Source organism: Leiobunum rupestre, chromosome 9 (genome assembly GCF_980474605.1).
Source record: "Leiobunum rupestre chromosome 9, qqLeiRupe1.1.hap1, whole genome shotgun sequence".
Classification (NCBI taxonomy): domain Eukaryota; kingdom Metazoa; phylum Arthropoda; class Arachnida; order Opiliones; family Sclerosomatidae; genus Leiobunum; species Leiobunum rupestre.
The window spans coordinates 43,143,933-43,163,950 of record NC_143392.1 but is presented as its reverse complement, the minus strand read 5'-3'; the positions used below and the strand labels follow the sequence as shown (position 1 = coordinate 43,163,950).

The 20,018-nt window shown below is 41.7% G+C and overlaps 1 protein-coding gene across 1 annotated transcript in view; it reads right to left on the bottom strand.

The window, feature by feature from the left end:
* LOC149928472 (uncharacterized) overlaps nucleotides 1-20,018 on the bottom strand; it is a 249,584-nt gene that overhangs the window by 29,695 nt on the left and 199,871 nt on the right. The window contains exons 20-27 of the mRNA XM_090157884.1: nucleotides 16,765-16,969; nucleotides 14,811-15,094; nucleotides 12,776-13,023; nucleotides 12,332-12,706; nucleotides 11,992-12,264; nucleotides 10,253-11,326; nucleotides 9,364-10,041; nucleotides 9,086-9,285 (exon numbers count right to left, since the gene is read on the bottom strand). Of these exons, the coding sequence (XP_090014010.1) occupies nucleotides 9,086-9,285; nucleotides 9,364-10,041; nucleotides 10,253-11,326; nucleotides 11,992-12,264; nucleotides 12,332-12,706; nucleotides 12,776-13,023; nucleotides 14,811-15,094; nucleotides 16,765-16,969 (3,337 nt within the window). The remainder of the gene's footprint in view (nucleotides 1-9,085; nucleotides 9,286-9,363; nucleotides 10,042-10,252; nucleotides 11,327-11,991; nucleotides 12,265-12,331; nucleotides 12,707-12,775; nucleotides 13,024-14,810; nucleotides 15,095-16,764; nucleotides 16,970-20,018) is intronic.

Below are 20,018 nucleotides of genomic sequence, written 5' to 3'. Positions count from 1 at the left end.
TAAAATCCGCAAACAGACGATTGAAACTGTTAACCCTCGCGTATTAGTAAGTAATCTACACCAGCAAAATGGCGGCATTGTACGGTTCATTCATGGATTAAATAACTTGACAGGGATAGTTCTCTCTAATACATTTTACTATACTACGAGTGGAAGAGGTTTGTTTCAAAGGAGGCTGCCAGATATTTTTGCCGTCCCCTCAATTTTACCCCTTTTACCGATACAAATCCGGAACAAGATTTCTGGACACGTCGCCATCTCGCGTCGGCTTTTGGCGAATTTAATATTTTTGCAACGGTTTGTTTTAATATAAAATTTGAAATTGAAATATTCAATCGTGGTCAGTATTTTAATGGCTCTGGAACTTCCTGGTTAATTGTGGGAAATAAATGCTGTAAGCGACCTTTTTCATATTGTTTTTAAGCCATTTATGTATATCACGTACGGTTTATAGGCTTTCAAACCTTGAATTAATAAGTTCAAACTGTAAACAAGTTTTGAATAGATAGGCATTGGCCTACAAAAATAATAACTTCATAAATCATGCGTATTTTCAAGTTTGTTTTCTGGAATACCTAAAGTTTAGTACGTATAGGCCGAAAACATTGTCTAAGGTTTATTAAATTTGTTACGCGACCTAAAATGTACAATCCCTGATACAAATAATAGCAGACTAAAACGAAATCGCGATTGCACCCCTTTTTGCAATTTTCCCCCCGTGTATCGGTAAAATCTTGATTTCCGGTCGTTGACACTTTTTGCCACCAGGTTACATCTGGAGAAAATATTGTACCCCAGAGAACTATGGCTGTAAGGTTATTTAATCCATGGTTCATTCTTGCTTTAATTACAAATATTACATATTTATTCTTGATGCATATATCTATACTTGGAACTGCGTTGTTGATGACGTAGGGATGCAAACTATGTATAGAATATCAAATGAAGTGGTTCAAGATAGTGCTTACAACGGACAGCTTATGTCAAATCGATAACTGCTGTGGAATAAATGGCGAATAGCGCGATGGGAGAGCCTCAAATAGACTGAAAGAACAACTTTAGTCGGATTGGAACCACTAAAGGGCAAAGGATCTGTGCTGGGGTCGGAACGTACGAGGTTTGGTGCGGCCTTGTTATAGAATAGAGTGTCGGCGAGGGTTGAGATCAAAATACAGGGTGGAAGCCTCAGCCGTGGTCCAGCCTCGGTACTTCTCCTAGTACACCAGAGTGCTGCGGGTCGAACACTTCTACAGGCGCTGGGAGGCCAAAAGTAGACCAATGGGAGAATTGGAAGCCTCAGCCGTGGTCCAGCCTCGGTACTTCTCCTAGTACACCAGAGTGCTGCGGGTGGAACACTTCTACAGGCGCTGGGAGGCCTAAAGTAGACCAATGGGAGAATTGGAAGCCTCAGCCGTGGTCCAGCCTCGGTACTTCTCCTAGTACACCAGAGTGCTGCGGGTGGAACACTTCAACAGGCGCTGGGAGGTCAAAAGTAGACCAATGGGATAATTGGAAGCCTCAGCCGTGGTCCAGCCTCGGTACTTCTCCTAGTACACCAGAGTGCTGTGGGTCGAACACTTCTACAGGCGCTGGGAGGCCAAAAGTAGACCAATGGGATAATTGGAAGCCTCAGCCGTGGTCCAGCCTCGGTACTTCTCCTAGTACACCAGAGTGCTGCGGGTGGAACACTTCTACAGGCGCTGGGAGGCCTAAAGTAGACCAATGGGAGAATTGGAAGCCTCAGCCGTGGTCCAGCCTCGGTACTTCTCCTAGTACACCAGAGTGCTGCGGGTCGAACACTTCTACAGGCGCTGGGAGGCCAAAAGTAGACCAATGGGATAATTGGAAGCCTCAGCCGTGGTCCAGCCTCGGTACTTCTCCTAGTACACCAGAGTGCTGCGGGTGGAACACTTCTACAGGCGCTGGGAGGCCTAAAGTAGACCAATGGGAGAATTGGAAGCCTCAGCCGTGGTCCAGCCTCGGTACTTCTCCTAGTACACCAGAGTGCTGCGGGTGGAACACTTCAACAGGCGCTGGGAGGTCAAAAGTAGACCAATGGGATAATTGGAAGCCTCAGCCGTGGTCCAGCCTCGGTACTTCTCCTAGTACACCAGAGTGCTGTGGGTCGAACACTTCTACAGGCGCTGGGAGGCCAAAAGTAGACCAATGGGATAATTGGAAGCCTCAGCCGTGGTCCAGCCTCGGTACTTCTCCTAGTACACCAGAGTGCTGCGGGTCGAACACTTCTACAGGCGCTGGGAGGCCAAAAGTAGACCAATGGGATAATTGGAAGCCTCAGCCGTGGTCCAGCCTCGGTACTTCTCCTAGTACACCAGAGTGCTGCGGGTCGAACACTTCTACAGGCGCTGGGAGGCCAAAAGTAGACCAATGGGAGAATTAGAAGCCTCAGCCGTGGTCCAGCCTCGGTACTTCTCCTAGTACACCAGAGTGCTGCGGGTGGAACACTTCTACAGGCGCTGGGAGGCCAAAAGTAGACCAATGGGAGAATTGGAAGCCTCAGCCGTGGTCCAGCCTCGGTAATTTTCCTAGTCTAAAATAGACCAATGGGATAATTAGAAGCGCATCTTCCGAATGCTTTTTCGGGCGATTGGATAAAGATGCGCTTCTAATTATCCCGTTGGTCTATTTTGGTAATACCAGCGCCTGTAGAAGTGTTCGACCCACAGCACTCTGGTGTTTCAGGAGAAGTACCGAGGCTGGACCACGGCTGAGGCTTCCACCCTGTAGAAATGAGTTTAATTTACAAATAGTTAAAAGGGAGTTACAAATACACGCGACTGTACAAGGGCTAAGAACCACGAAACAAAACCGCCATCGGTTCAATAAGGGGTCCTCGAACTCAGCTCGCAGTATGTCTTTTTCTTTCGAATTTTTTATCCCACAGCCCTATTTTATATCCATGGCGGCCGATTTTAAAATGCATTTTAAATATTTCCATTAGAATATACATAATTCTGAACTAAACACGCGTACTCCTTTACAATTTAAAATTTTCTCAGTTTACTGTTACAGTTTCAAGGCTCAAAGGACATCGCACTTCTTCTATGGGATTTGGCTTTCGACCGAATTTTTTCAAATTGAAACATGTTGTTAAGCTTGCTCAATGGAGCAAAATTGTCCATTGTAATTTTTCCATAGCTCCTATAGTTTGTCCAGTATCAACGGTCTAAAGTGGACAAAACTTAGTATAGTCTATTTGTTAAAAGAATTAACGGCCCATCGGTTAGCGTTCTACGTTCGCGCGTCGCTAGTCCGGGCTCACTATCAATAGAGTTTTCTTGCCAAGATTCGGGATGCTTCCCAAAACAGACTGAGCGTCGGATTTGGTTTCGTTCTGATCGCACGATGAACGAACAAAGTAAATAAATAGTTAAATATTGAGTTTTAACTATCGTGTGACCGTGACTTTAACCGACTGTGTGACTATAATCGATAAATAAGTGTTTGATTTATTATGGTGTGACTGTTTCTTTCCTATAGGCAAGTGTTAAATGTGTGATTTAACGAAACGGTTAATTATATATAAATTCTGATTTCTTAAGTATTTCTTTTATGATATGTTTTATTTTATTAATGCTCATAAAATATTGAATCAAAAATAATTCCACGTACGAAAATTAATCGAATAATTATTTGCGAGAAAAGAAATAATGAAGTAGAGGTGTAAAAATCTTGGCAAGAAAACTCTATTGATAGTGAGCCCGGACTAGCGACGCGCGAACGTAGAACGCTAACCGATGGGCCGTGAATCTTTTTAACAAATAGACTATACTAAGTTTTGTCCACTTTTGACCAGTGATACTGGACAAACTATAGGAGCTAGATAAAAATGGTAATGGACAATTTCGCCCCTTTAATCATGTTTCAATTTGAAAAACATCTGTCGAAAGCCAAATCCCATAGAAGAAGTGCGATGTCCTTTAAGGAAAGGGTTTTAAAATATGTAAAAGGTGAGAAAAAATTGATGGAAATTATTTTAGAAATATATTTTGCTTTTTAAAATAATTCCAAAAAATAACTCTTTAATTCTAAAACATTTCCAATTGATCCGAACTACCCCTTAAATCAACCTTCCAACTGCTTTGATAAAAGCATTTTTTATTTAATTAATCTTTACCCCCGCTCAAATTTCGCTCCGTTTTACACATTTTACGATATAAATATTCCGAAAACCGTCCACCTGGCCACTCTGGCTAACTGTCGAAAAAGGCGCCAAATCCGGCTTTAAGTAAGCTCTCGAGAGTAGTTCGAGCAATAACCGGTCGAGGCTAACGCCAACCTCCGTGAATAGTCAGAGCTGAACCGTCGTTAGTGTCTCTACCCATCGAAGATTCACGAAGGTAGCCCACAGGAAATTGACCTAACTACGTCATGGGGAAACCTTGACCGATGAATACCAAAAATTAAAAATAATACAAAAGCACATTATAAATAAATTAAAATATTAAATTGTTAAAAATACAAAATCCCAAAACCGAATAGATTAAAATATTAAATTGTTAATTTAAACTAAAGTAATTAAAGAAATATTACGAATATTATTCTACAACTGTGAAGTATCTGAAATCAGCTCAACTTCTGTCTGACGGTTTACAGTTCGTCTTTAAACTATCCGTTTTGCTTTTTTACCCTGTCAACTGATATGATAACATTTTAACGTAAATGCCGATAATGTGATATTTGATAAATTGTAATTATTTACTGGGGTTAGATAACGGCACAGGTTTATACTAGGAATTTAGGAAACCTGTTTTTCCAAAACTTGACCCGTGGCTCAGAATGTTTAAGCAATAGGCGAAACTATAAAGTTCAGGGGGGCTGAAAAGATGGTAGTCACGTGACTTTGTGGAGAACTGCAGCGCCATCTATCCTAAGAAATACGAACTATTATTAATTTTATTTTGCTAATGGTGGTTTAAATTTTGACCGATTAACTATTATTAAAACACTTTGTAAAAGAAAAGTCGAAGTTAATTAGCTGTCTGCAGTATTTGAAAGGAATAATTTTTCTTTAACGTCGCACGGCCAACTATGAACACAAGTTCCCGAAACGAAGTTGGCTGTGAAAAGGTAGTCACGTGATTTTGTTTTCCCATTTTAACAAGTTGGTTAAGACCAAATTTACTTTATAGTTTCGCCTATTATTTAAGTGGTTTTGGACGAGAAAACGGAATATTACTAAACGTAACATCTCTATAATAAGAATATTTAAGTTAATGATACCTCTAAGTAGACAAATGGCTATGCTGCCTATGGCTGATATGCTTGTCCAAATCGACCTATGTCTCTCCGTACTGCGTATCAAAGTAGCCTTAACATACACTTCGAACTGCCGAAGCTGACGTTTCTTTAATCCCGTTTGGTGCGAGGCTAGCTTGAACTTCCCCAAAAGAGATAAATTTCGGTATTCCCTTAGCAAATTCGTTCCCCCCACAGAGGCAAAAGAACGTTTTTTTGCTACTGGTTTATTTCTCTCAGCCCAATATAGTTTCATTCTCGACCGCACAGCGGCGCTGGGTCCGAGATATTTTTCAAATCTTTCATTTTCGCGGGAATCGGAGAGACAAGATTTGACATCACATTTTCTGGACAAAGATTCCACCTTGAAAGGGCTTATTTGTCTACTTAGAGGTATCATTAACTTATGATAATACGTATAAGCGTGTTTCGCTATGATCAAAGTAAATCTACTCGAAAATGCGTAAAAATCTCGTCAATAGAAAAAATCTATTGCTTGGTATAAGTAGGGGATTGCACGGTAGCCCTCGTACGGGGGAAATAAGAAAACAGTCCTAATATTGGATTTCACTCGCTTTCTATGTATACACTTTTCTCGTCGTCCGCTCTCGCTAAGCCTTCTTTATCTCTATCACATTGTAGCGGCGCAAAAAAGACCCAATTTATCCCTTAAAGTGCACATCTCCGTCTCCACTTTTCGTATAGGACGTTTTATTTTCACTCTCTCAGCGCCGCCTATATGACAGATGTTGTAACGTTTCTGAAGTACATCTTCTTATCCCCTCGCCACTCCGAAGTCGCTCCCGGTTCGTGTCGAAACTGGGGTAAGCCAATTTTAAAATCCGGATTTTTCGCTACTCTTTCTTCTGATATATAACTGGCGTTAACGGTTACGTCTTTTACTTTTTTATAGTTTCAACGCAGCCTGGAAGTTAGGCTTTCCTTTATTACTCCCTTAACGCGCATCTCCAAATATATACCTGTCTAAAAGTTTCAAAAGTACTGAACCGTGAATTAAAGTAAATCTCGTTTAGAAATGTTTTATTTATTTTTTTAAAATTAAATGGAATACCAATTTAAATTTAAAATATATATATATATAATAAATCAGTTTTTACAAGGATCCTATATGTTAGAAGGATATGAGGCGAGGGACGAAAAACGGCAGCGCCGTCGGAGGGTCATGCGCGATAGAGAATCCGTCTTTAGATTCCGTCAAGGACAAAACATGGAGGAAGCACCGCCAAAATTTGTCCTTGAGGGAATAGAAACAAAACGTCCCACGTTTAGAGGCTCTCTTAATATCGACGGCGCTGCCAGCGTTTTGAAAACACGGGCTGGCCGGAGGGCTACCTATCCTTCTAACATATAGGATCCTTGGTTTTTACCTCTATTTTGTTTTGAGAATGGTGTAAGATATTTGGATGTGGTTTGATTTTTTCGTTATAGAGTAGTGTCTGTGCTACATCACGCAACGTCACCCATGCTTTTTCCTATAGAGAAAAAAAACGCGCCTAAAATGGCGGCCATGGCCAAAGCTACGAGGTGATACTACTCTATATAGGTAGTAATTTAAAATCTAAACATTTCCAATTTAGACCCTTAATTATGTTATAAATATGATATAAAATTGGTGTTTTCAGTCGGACTTTAGCCATCGTTTTCGATACTTATAGCGCATTACAAATTCGGTTTTTAAATTATTTATTTGGCAGCACCATTTTGGTTTTTTAACTTGGCTACTATTAACTCTAAATTATTCCCAATTATTTGTACATTTTTTCTTACCAAACCACTACGAAACTGTAAATTCTTCTAAAGCATCTAAACTTATGTTTTTGTGTAAAATCTTAAACAAAGATGTTAAAGAGAGTCAAAGAAGTGTAAGTCCTTTAAATATAGTCAAAGAAATGAAAACAGTTACTTTTAATCTGGGAAAATAATTTTGATGTTTGAATTTTTTTAAATTCAAATTAAATTTTAGTTAATAAAGAACTTATGTAAAGTTAAAAATAATTTACGCAAGCGAAAAAAATAGTTTAAAAGTAATAAAAACCAGTGTTTTAAAACCGGATTTAAACCCAAAAAACTTGCCATAATCAAAACAAGATGTCACGGACATTTAAGTACACACAATCACCCCCCCCCCGATATATTTACTTTATTTCCAATTTTATCGAAAAATAATTTTTCGAGTTACCTGGTTTTGGAAACAAGGTAGCGAAACGTGAACACGGAAATTTAAATTCATTTTTAGACAAACAGAATTTTTCGAGTTACCTGGTTTTGGAAATAAAGTAGCGAAACGTGAACATGTAAATTTAAATTATTTTTAGACAAACAGAATTTTTCGAGTTACCTGGTTTTGGAAATAAAGTAGCGAAACGTGAACACGTAAATTTAAATTATTTTTAGACAAACCAAATATTTAGAGTTACCTGGTTTTGGAAACAAGGTAGCGAAACGCGAACACGTTTATTGAAATTTATTTTTAGACAAACCGAATATTTAAAGTTACCTGGTTTTGGAAATAAAGTAGCGAAACGTGAACAAGTCAATTTAAACTATTTTTTATACAAACCGAATATTTAGAGTTACCTGGTTTTGGAAACAAGGTAGCGAAACAACTCTCAAGAGTTAGATGGAGCCTGTCACCTAGGAGCAACAAACACAAGGAGAACGCAGCTAGCCTTTAAACACGCTAACGAAGGGTTGTGTACGAATTTCATTGGACGAGCGTCACGAGCCTTTACGCTGAGGGTTTTACGGGCGGGGGGGAAGACAATTTACGAATTTTCCCCTTCCGACGGCAGCAGTCGCTAAAGCGTCTAGCCAATGAAAAACGTACACAAGAAAATCTACGACTTTTGACGGGTTGCGTTCTCCTTGTGTGGGGTGTTGTGTTTGTTGCAGGGGCGTAGGAACGTTCTAGAAGTTGGAGGGGGCAAAGTGAAACCAAAAGGGGTCTGGATAATGGTTTTGAATTTTTAATGGAGTGTAGCTTCTCCGAATGCATTTGTAAAATTTTCTACTATACACATTGGCGGGAAAAAACTGAAATTTAAACACACTTGAGGTTATATAAGCTTTATTTGCTTTTAAAATGATAATTTGAGCCTTGCGAAGTTTTCAACTGACCTAAAAGTTGGAGGGGGCAATAACATTAGTTGCCTCTCCCAGTAAAACTCCAGGGAGGGGAATTGCCCCCCTTGCCCCCCCTGGTTCCTACGCCCCTGGTTTGTTGCTCCTAGCTGTCACGATGAACACGAAATTCAAATATGACAATAGTGCGTACGCGGGTTGTGGGGTCACGCGAATTGGCCAGAAATCTCACTTCAAATTTTAATTTATAAAGTATGTATATTTTAAGGCGCCAAAAATCCCTAAAAAGAGCAAATGCCCCACTTCCGGGCCCCCGATCTCACAAATGTTACCAATGCCGAAGAGGGTATGATATTTTCAATTGACGTATCACGTGTCACGTATCTCTAACGTACCGCGAGAAATCGTGCGAACACCGGCGGCGGACTCGCGGAGGCGGACACAGTACGTGAAAGTGTAAATAAATACACACAAAACATTTTTTTTATAACCAGGTTTTTCCCCAAACCCTGCACTTCTAAACACGTAAGTACGTAACAACACTTATTATCATTTTTCTTATTTGGTTCTCGAGATAAGAATTAATTAAAGGACGATGCTTTACCCATCTGTTGGCAGAAAACGTGACTAAACATTAATAGGGTTTCCCCTTAACGATCTGAGCTTCGCGTAAAATCGCGCATCCTTCTGTAAAGACCACAACAAACTACGAAAGAAGAATTACTTTTGCGAAGCGAGTTGGGATCGACTTTTGACCAATCTTTCCTCGGGTGCAACGGAAACTGTCCAGTTGGTTAGTTCTAAATCGGAACTGACCCAAGGCGAAGAATCTTCTTGAATCCTTCGCTTCCGACTGGGTGGTTGGTCAGATTGATTGACCGCGGCGGAAGAACCCAGAATGACAGCGGCGTACGCTGCTTCGAACTAAATCATCGTGTTTTAGTCGAAGAAAAAATCAATTACCAATCGAAAGAAAGGAGAGACGATTGTTTTCGGATTTACCTTGTTATTGTCGATTCGCTGGCTGGTTGGTCCGTCGGTCGACGACGCCGTTTCTTCGGTGCCAGTCTGGTCGTGGTCCTCGGCGGTGGAAGGTAACGATTCCGACGACGAAGACCGCCTGGTCCGAGAGGTAAGGGGAGAGCCGCTGCTGACCGAAGCCGTCGTGGGGCCGCTAACGGGGCTGACAACGACGGAATGAAACTGTCCGTGACTGTGGCCGGTGTCCGGGTTCGCGAAGGCGGAAGACAAATCGCGAAGTTCCATATCGGTTTTAGTCCTTCCTTGTATTTCCGTCTTGGCGCGGGTGGCGCGCTTAGGTTGGGCTTTGGGGTGGTGGGGCCGGGAACCGTTCCCCAAACTGAATTCGGGATCGTCCGTGTCCGAGGAAGACACGACCTTGCAGGCTAAGATGGAGGTTCGCGAAGTGTTCCTGGGGATGCGTGCGCCGACGCTTTCCCACCCGCCGCCGCTAGTCGCCTCTGACGTATCCTTGGAAGGCACGGGTGACGACAGCGGACTCTTGCGGCACTTTTCGGCGCCGCTTCTCTCGGCGGCGCCGCCCAACCCGAGATTGGCCGAGTGTCTCTTAGTTCTCTCCGGTCTGAGCCCGGTGGCCGCGCTAGTTGGAAGACACTTGGGACTGGACACTCGGGCCGGGGTCACGGAGACTCCGCTGACCTACAAATAACAAACATATTATAGGCCACATCGTGTCGGGTGCTCCATTACGCGTCTCTCCGAGAAGATTACGCGTGCTTTTATACATCGCGGTCTAATTTCGTGAATCGGCATGCTCATTGGACAACCGCATGCTTTATAGCGTCTACAACTACTCCGAAATGGGAGACAATAGGGGTTGCGTACATGGGAATAAGTGAAGGTCAATTACCGGTACTTGAACCTGTTGTTGCTGTTGCTGAGATTGAAGTTGGTGGGAATCTTCTTCTACGACCAAGACGACGTGAGTGGCTTGCGTGTTATCGGACACGCGCGACGCTTCTTGTTTCAACCTCTCCGAGGAACTCGATTTGGTAACGTCCGTGTCGCGAACCGGCTCTTCGAACTTCCGGGAAGCCATGTACAGTTCCAGTTCTTTGGCGCTTTTCAAGTCGCCGCGACGTATCTTCAAATCGATGGGATCAACCACGATGCCTTCGTCGTCCACCGAGTCTTCGGCGCTGGTGGTCAAATAACTGCCTTTCCTTCTAAGTCGTTCTTTGGAAGCCGCGGTCAAGGCGGCCGGTGGTAGGATTTGCCCGGGGAGTCCGACGCCTTTCCGGGGCACGAACCACGGCGCTCCGTCCGAGCCGCGCCGCTGAGTCTGATGCACTGACATCACAGTCTCGCAAACGGGAGGTACTTCTAAGCAGAGTCCCGGCGGCTTAGAGGGCGTCGTGGGGAAGGCGAAACCTTTCGGTTGCAAGAATCCGGGGGACAGCACCAAGTTCGTAGGAGGGGCCAGTCCCCCCATGTTCGTACTGGGTATCTGTAAATGATGTCCGTGCGTTTGCTGCTGAAGATTCGAACCCCGCGCGGGTGACAACAACCGCTTTCCGTAACCCCCCATTTGAGATTGCTCTTGGGACAGTTCGTCCGCTAAAGGGCTGCTCGAGTTGCAGCGGGACAGTCCGGGACTGGACAGCGAGGAATAGCCCGAGGTGCTCAGGTTGGACTCGGAAATTGTCCGGTCACCGCAGATGACTGTCAAAGGGCTCAAGTAGTTCATATTCTTGACGGCGGGGTTAGGCGTCCGCGGAGGACTGCTTTCGTCCGAGTCGCACGAACTCATGTTGGCCGTGATGAGAATCTTGGGGGCAGTCAACTCCACGGAATATTTACGAGTAGGGACGTTGGGGATTTCTTTACCCCCGCTAGGAGGACCACTACCGTCGCTGTGCTGTTTTCGCAATTTAGGGGAGCCCGGAAACGTGATGTGGTGCTTCGGCAAACTCAGAATGGTCACCTGGAACGACAAATTGAAAATTTTACGACGCGAGATTTCTCGAGCGAGACTTAAGAAGACATCTACCACTAGCATGGGCCGGTGATAATCTACGAAGATGCGCTTAAAAATTGAACTTAAAGGGGAACGGCCAAGCTTTTCCAACTATCGCCTTATTTGCATATAAAAAAAACATGATGGATTTGATATTTCCCACCGATGAGCTTATTCGTCATAATGACGTCGTAAGTTGCTGAACGCTTTTATTCAGTCACCGGTGTTTTTTAAAATGGCGTAGCTTTTATAGTAGTTTTACGTCAGAAATGACGTCAGTCATCGGAAAAACCGGCTCTTCCAGCCGATGACTTCGGTGAGTAACCGATGACTATCGTGACGTCAAAACCGGAAACGCGAATAACCGTACAGTTGAAAACCAATGTCACCGATTAGTAATCGGTGAGTCCGATGAGCTCTGCTGAACGCAGCCATGTTGTTTTTCTGTCTCACCAACTTCTCACCAGGGGTCGCGGTGGACGCGCGCTATTCGATTTCCCGGAATTTCTTTATTTTATTAAAAATTAACCACTTAATATTTTTTGATGCGGTTTTCGCCATAAATTTTAGTTTTTAACGGGCTATAGGGCTATATAACTGGTTAAACTTGACCGTTCCCCTTTAAGACTTACCTGGGTGGATGCGTCCAAAGCAGCCGCGGCAACTGCGGCTGCGCAACACTGCGACGTGGGTGTGTAGGATCGAGGCAGTTCGATAAAGGAGCACCCTGGAGCGTCACCCGGACAGGCGATCGAATGGCGCCGGTCACTTTCGTCTTCCTTCCTCATTGCCGGTTTCGGGGACATGGGCGACTTCAAACTGTGCTTCTGAGGAGCGGGCGACCACGGCCGATGGGCGGGAGGAGTTTTGGGGGAAACGGGGGTATGAGGGGATGACGTTGGCACCTAACCGACAAAAGTACCACGCTTGCGGTTAAGGTAAATCAAAAATAACAAAAAATGTAACATTTACCTGTAAGGAAACCATTGGATAGTCACTGGCGTATATTTCGTTATCTTCGTCTTCCACGAAGATGGTAATTTGGGGCCCCGAATCGTTGGCCATGTCTCTAGTTGGTTGTTCCGCCAAACCCGGATCGCATCCTTCGTCCTGACTGCAATTACCTTCCTCTTCTTGGTGGAAATTGTCGCGGTTGCAGTCGGGAGATCCGGGTGACGGCGCGCTTTGGTTGGAGGTGGTCGAGGGTTCAACTTCCCGCATTTCCATCTCTTCGGTCAAACCCAATTTGGAAGCTTGTCTCCGGTTAAACTGGCTGTTGCTGGACTTGACCGCCGCCAGCAAAAGAGCGGGCGACATGCGCGGACACGGGGATATCTCGGCTTTGACCTTGAAGACGGTAGACTCGTAACGGTCAAAGGCGGCGGTGCGGCGGGGATTGAAGGCGTCGTCACTTACCTCGCTGGTGCAAGGCTGGTCGAAGGAGATGGAGTCCGACGAAGAGGAGGTTTGTTCCACAGACTGCTCTCGGATTGAATGGAATTCGGTGAAAGATGGCGCGGAGTAGCGGGCCAGCAGCGGGGACAAGTGGTTCGTGAAGCTCGTTTCCATCACGTGGTCTGTCGAGGAACAGGGACCTCCGCCTCCGCCGTCCGACACGTCACCATTGGCCGAAGCGTCGTCTTCGTCCTCGTCATCGTCATTTCCTTCAACAACCACGCGGAATTAAAACAACCATATAATAATAATAATCAGCTAGGCTAATAGCCAAGGCCTAAGTCATCAAGCGACTATTTAAGGGAGAAGAATACAGTAAAAGCCTCTTTTTCGTTCAAGCTGAACGTTTCTGTTTTAACAATTACATAATTGAAAGGTCTACTTATCCCCCGAATTTGAACTTAGGAAATATAGCGCCATTTTCTTTAATATCCGTCAACTTAACAGCGGACGACTTTGCGGTTGGGCTTTCAGCTGTTGTGCAGAGGTAATTTTGAACCAGCAGACAGCTTTCATATATAATCAAATTAAATTTAGGTCGGTAGGTAGCGATACATTTTTCCCAAAATTTAAACTACGGACGAAGCTTATCTGTTTTTAGTGCAAACGTAAATATCTAAGCCTAACTATGGCTGCGCTCAGTAACTCTGAAAAAGCTCGGCGCTGAGCTCAATGGTCAGCGGTTTTTTAATGAACGGGTTTTTTGACTTCCGGTTTTGACGTCACGTTGCCCGTCCGTTGAGCAACGAAGTCATCGGCTGTAAGAATTTGTTTTTACCGTTGCTCAAAAGTCACGTGACGTCGCTGCATTAGCTGCAGACGCCGCAACAGATAATATTTTACAAAATTTACAACAAGGGTAAAAGCGTTCAACAAGATCCTACGTAACGTTAGCAACGGTCTCAACGAAAATAATTTTTCAGATACTTCGTTGAGAGTTACTGAACGCAGCCTATAGGAGCATCTCGTGTTGGCCGCCAGGTGGCTCTATGTTCTTTGGCTCCTTCGAACTAAGTAATTATTCCTAATCTGTGTTCTTTGACTCCTTCGAACTAAGAAATTAAGCCTAATCTGTGTTCTTTTACTCCTTCGAACTAAGTAATTAAGCCTAATCTGTGTTCTTTAACTCCTTCGAACTAACTTGTAAATGATCAAGCCTAATCTGTGTTCTTTGACTCCTTCGAACTAAGTAATTAAGCCTAATCCGTGTTCTTTGACTCCTTCGAACTAAGTAATTAAGCCTAATCTGTGTTCTTTGACTCCTTCGAACTAAGTAATCAGGCCTAATCTGTGTTCTTTGACTCCTTCGAACTAAGTAATCAGGCCTAATCTGTGTTCTCTGACTCCTTCGAACTTAGTAAGTAAGCCTAATCTGTGTTCTTTGACTCCTTCGAACTAAGTAATTAGGCCTAATCTGTGTTCTCTGACTCCTTCGAACTTAGTAAGTAAGCCTAATCTGTGTTCTTTGACTCCTTCGAACTAAGTAATTAGGCCTAATCTGCGTTCTTTGACTCCTTCGAACTAAGTAATTAAGCCTAATCTGTGTTCTTTGACTCCTTCGAACTAAGAAATTAAGCCTAATCTGTGTTCTTTGACTCCTTCGAACTAAGTAATTAAGCCTAATCTGTGTTCTTTGACTCCTTCGAACTAAGTAATTAGGCCTAATCTGTGTTCTTTGACTCCTTCGAACTAAGTAATTAGGCCTAATCTGCGTTCTTTGACTCCTTCGAACTAAGTAATTAAGCCTAATCTTTGTTCTTTGACTCCTTCGAACTAAGTAATTAGGCCTAATCTGTGTTCTTTGACTCCTTCGAACTAAGTAATTAGACCTAATCGGTCTCAAGGAAAATACTTCGTTGAGAGTTACTGGACGCAACATAGGGGTTTTATAAACAAAATTACGGAAGGGTCTGCTTTTTATCTTGAAATATTTAACAGCAAAATCTAGTCTCTAACAATTTTCTTCGCGTCATTTAAACTGGAATATAATACTGACCCTCGAGACGTCTTTTGACGGCTTCCAGCGAAGTGGGCCGGTTGGGCGAGGAAGGGTTGTTGGCGTTGTCGCGATTCGCCTGTAGTTTCCGCTCACTCATTCGAATAAATTCGTCCAAACTCATTCTCCGTTTGTTCGAATTAGAAGTCACCAGAGAAGCCAAAATGCGAGACTTCTCGTCCGCTTTGCTGCTACTGCCGCCATAGCCATTCCCATTGCTGGGATTCGAAGTACACGCGGCGGCCGCTGCTATCGCTGCGGTAGAATGGCGTTTAGAAGAATTCCTGCGAAGATCCGACGATATCGAGACCAAATTAGAACCAATATAGCGGAAATGATTAGGGTTGCGCGATTAGTGGCTTAGGCAATCGAATCGATTATCGAGTATCAATTTTTTTTCATCGAGTATTCGAGTCGAGTAATATTGAAGTCGAATCGAGTAATCGAGTACTTGATTAAGGGGAAACTTTCTCTTATTCGAGTCGAGTAACTAAAAAAAACCTCGAGTAATATTTTTAACGAGTCGGGTTATCGAGTATTTGATTCGGAGCTGGTTTTATTCAAGAAATTATGAAATTAAATTTAAAAGGAGTATAAAGTAACTTTCAATGCTGAAAAATATTCCTTTAATTTAAATGAACCACAGTTTCCACAACTTGGTAGGTACCGTTTATTGCCCCCGAAAAAGTTGTAAAAACCCCTCTTTGAACTTTGAAGAAACGATGATAGAAAAAACAAATACTCGACGAGTTTAGAGAGCAGCTTATTCGAGTAATCGGCTACCCGAATATGCAATTTTTGGTACTCGGTAATCGACGAGTATTCTCTAATTACTTTTTCGATGTCAAGTTCGAGTACTCAACCTCAAAAAAGGCAAAGTACTCGATGATGTTCGAGGACTCGCACAGCCCTAGAAATTTTGGATCAGGAAGATCAAAAGACTTTTCACACTGACGGAACTTTTAAAACCTACTCAGAAGTGATTTTTGTGACCGAGGCTTACCAAAAATATTTAAATAACTAATTTTCATATTCATCCTTTCGATAGAGCAAAAGTAGGCCTCAAAATACTACGTTAAAATGGCGTCAAATTAATAACTAAAAAGGTATTAAAAAGGAATCAAAGTAATTTAAAAAGGTCTCAAAATACAACGTTAAAATGGCGTCAAATTAATAACTAAGAACGTATTAAAAATGAATCAAAGTAATTTAAAAAGGCCTTAAAATACTACCTTAAAAGGGCCTAAAAAAACTACCTTAAAAGGGCCTCAAAATACTACCTTAAAAGGGCCTCAAAATACTACTTTAAAAGGGCCTCAAAATACTACCTTAAAGGGGCCTCAAAATACTACCTTAAAGGGGCCTCAAAATACTACCTTAAAAGGGCCTCAAAATACTACCTTAAAAGGGCCTCAAAATACTACCTTAAAAAGGCCTCAAAATAATACCTTAAAAGGGCCTCAAAATAATACCTTAAAAGGGCCTCAAAATACTACCTTAAAAGGGTCTCAAAATACTACCTTAAAAGGGCCTCAAAATAATACCTTAAAAGGGCCTCAACATACTACCTTAAAAGGGCCTCAAAATACTTATTTAAAGGGGCCTCAAAGGATCGTTAAAAGGGCCTTAAAGTATCCTAAAAGGGGCTCGATTTGCCCCTTGACTACTATTTGGAATATAATGAACTTAATTTTCGAAAATTAAAAATACTTCTAAGCCGCCCAATCCCTAAATAGAGTAATGGCACTGTGACGTTCTAGTACGTCACCCATGCTCTTTCCTATAGATAAAAAATTTGCGACCAAAATGGCGGCCATGGCCAAAGCTACGGAGTGCTACTACTCTATAGTAGCGCAGACCTCTAAGTTCTTGGCCTATTTACGCGTCAACGAATACCGCAAGGTGTTTTACGAAAAAAAGGACAACATGGCTGATGGGAAGAGTGTAACGTTACCTTCGAAGAATGTCGTCGAAGCTGAAGGCCCTTCCCGGGTCTTTATCGGGACTTCCGGTGGAACTGCGAATGCTTTGTTTGCGGATCCGTCCGAAGAATGAGCGGTGACAGCTCTGAGGGCTGAGACTGGCCGGAGTGACGCTGGGAGGGTTGGAACTGAACGAATATCGGGTCGTCGGAGGTGAAGGATCTACCAAATTTACAGCTGTTGGTGAGAGTGGGCCGACGAAAAGAAGAAAATGTTAAAATGCCTATGTCCAACCCCCACGCTCCTATACTAACGTCCTACGTACGACTCGGGGACACTTGGTTACGACGCAAGCCAAACAACATTTACGGGGCTCAGACCAGGGAACATTCAACTTCAATTCAGGAACTATAGAGTAACCACGGGAAAACTACGGATTTCATCTAGGACATGCCTGCTAAAATAAACGCTTCCGTACCAGTAGAAAAACGCTAAAGGGGTTGAAAAAGGGCTTCCAATCGATTCTCAGATAACAGTGGCGTATTCTGATCTGACTAAATAATTACAATTTATCAGATATCAGATTATCCTCATTTACATTCTTTACATTTGTATATTATCGGTTCAGTTGATAAGGGTCAAAGTGCAACCCCAGGAAACTAATCTGAATTTTTTGCAAATTAAGCGGATTTCAAATACCTGACAGCATAAGTCTATAATATTGTTCCATATGTTTGTCACTTTGGGGAATATTTTACTCAAAGCTAGTAACGAAGTGACGTCATCACAAGAAGAAAATCTCCCCCAAGGCTATGTGTGACGCGCGAGCCAGCGGACGCCAAACGGTGACGAAACCCGTAATGCAGTCTGTCTTGTGAATGGCTCCCAGTAAAATATTTGCATGTGTAGAATAGGAAATGTCACACTTATGAAACAATATTATACACTTATGCTCACAGTTATCGATTTTACATATCCCCCAATTAAATGGTTTTCGATATTTTAATTTGGTTATTTACAAGATTATAATAATCAGCTAGGCTAATACCAATGGCACCACATTAGGCCCAAGTCATCTAGCGACTTTTGATGCGTTAAACAGGTGGCCGGGTTACAATGCGTAGGAGGGTGGTGGCAAGCCCTTCATGCCACGCGAGCCTTAAACTTAGGGTATACGTGTTCAAAGTGACATAATTACCAAAAGTGTGACAATCCCTGTACTTTCGTATGCTAAAGGTTTAATGAATGCTCGACTCGAGATCGACCACATAAAAGACTATTTATTGTCGCCTTTCTGATTCTTTTTTTAGTCTATGGTATGATATCGTAGGTAGATGGCGATAGCATCTCCACAGAACGACGAAAAATCAAAAAATACACTAACTTTGACCAGTGCTACTTAGTTCCTCCGTTCCTCACTACGAGGCGTTATTTGTTGGTTTTAACTTCCTTCCCTCCCCAAGGCATACTTTCCCTTCTTCCCTCCCAACTTGAATTTCGCTCGAAACATTCATTAAGAAATAGGTCCTATTGACACACTTTCGGTGTTCAGCTAATTGAATCTAAAATTATCTCAGATCAATTCAGATCGGTTACAATTGGAGATCAGATTGCTTAGGGGGGGGGGATATGAAAGGTAAGCCTTATCTGACTGACGGATCATCTTCAGATATGTGAAAATGGTGACCTGAATAATCTGATCACTTGGCCGTTGGAAGCACTTGGTTTTTCATCCCCGGTTCAATTGAGCATGAGCCAATGGAAAATCTGCTAATTTTAAGTATTTTAACCGACGGCTATTATTTTGAATGTCGTGTCCTTGATGAAATCTTTTATTATGCTGTAACTATAGTAGGATATGGCTTAAAAGTACCCTCAATGTATGATAACTGATACCAAAAGTATATAAAAGATACTCTTAGAGATAAGTTTCTAGCTTCCTACATTGCTAGGAATCATTTCAGATTTTATTTTAAAAATGCGTGCGAGGCGAAATGCATCATGTACTGACTTTCTATGACATCGTTTATTCCAAAAAACTAAATATCTCTACATAGCGAGAAGCAGGTCACTTCCATTTTGGGTGCGTCTTAATCATAGTAAAATGATTAAATCAGGGTAATCGTGATTAAATCAGGGTAACCAAGATTAAAAAATCTAATCAAGATTAGAAAATCTAATCGAGATTAGAAAATCTAATCACGATTTAAACGAGATTTAATCATTATAATCATGATCTAATCTTTTTTATTAGATTTAATCATTTTAATTAGATTTAATTATTATAATCACAATTTAATCAATATAATCGGTCGAATAGAGAATTTATCATTAAAATCAAAACTAAAGTACGATTTAATCTTACTAATCACGATATAATTTTTTAATCAGGATTTAATCATTTTAAACAAATTTAATCATTTTAATCAGATTAAATCATTTAATCATGATTAAATCAGATTTAAACATTCTAATCATAATTAAATGTGATTTAATCAACTTAATTAAAACAGATTTTTCGAAAGTTCTCAGCTCGATACTAACATCAGAAGTAAATAAAATTTTTATAAGCGAAGTATATATTTAGGTCTTAAAAGAGAAACATGTTCTTTAGTAAGCTCAGGTAGCGATATTTCGAGGGATCGTACAAATCCCTCACACTCTAGAGCAAAATGATTTTAGAAATCTTGAAATGAACTTGAAAATCCTGAAATCTCGGCGAATATTAATTTCGAAAATCTCAAAATCAGTTTTTGATTTCAGAAATAACTTTCAGATTCAAAATCCTGTACGCAAAGATTGCAAATGTCGGACCCCTCGGGTTATTGACATATTTATAAACCATATTTTCCTATGCAATAGTTTTAGTCTTTAGATCAAAGATTTTTTAAATCTTAAAATCAACTTGAAAACTGCAGTTCTAAAATCTCCAAATAAGCTTCGGATATCCGCAATCACCCTGTTATTCAAAATCAGCCTGATATTTGAAATTAGGTTTAAATATTCGAGACTAACTTGATTAGCTTCCGATATTGAAATCAACCTGAGACTGAAAATCAGCTTCAGATATTTTATATCAGTCTGATATTCAAAATCATATGGGAGTATTTAAAATCAGTGTGATAGTAAAAACTGTATTGGAATATTTGAAATCAGTCTGATATTCAAAATCATATTGGAATATTTGAAATCAGTCTGATATTCAAAATCATATTGGAATACTTGAAATCAGTCTGATATTCAAAATCATATTGGAGTATGTAAAATCAGTGTGATAATAAAAACT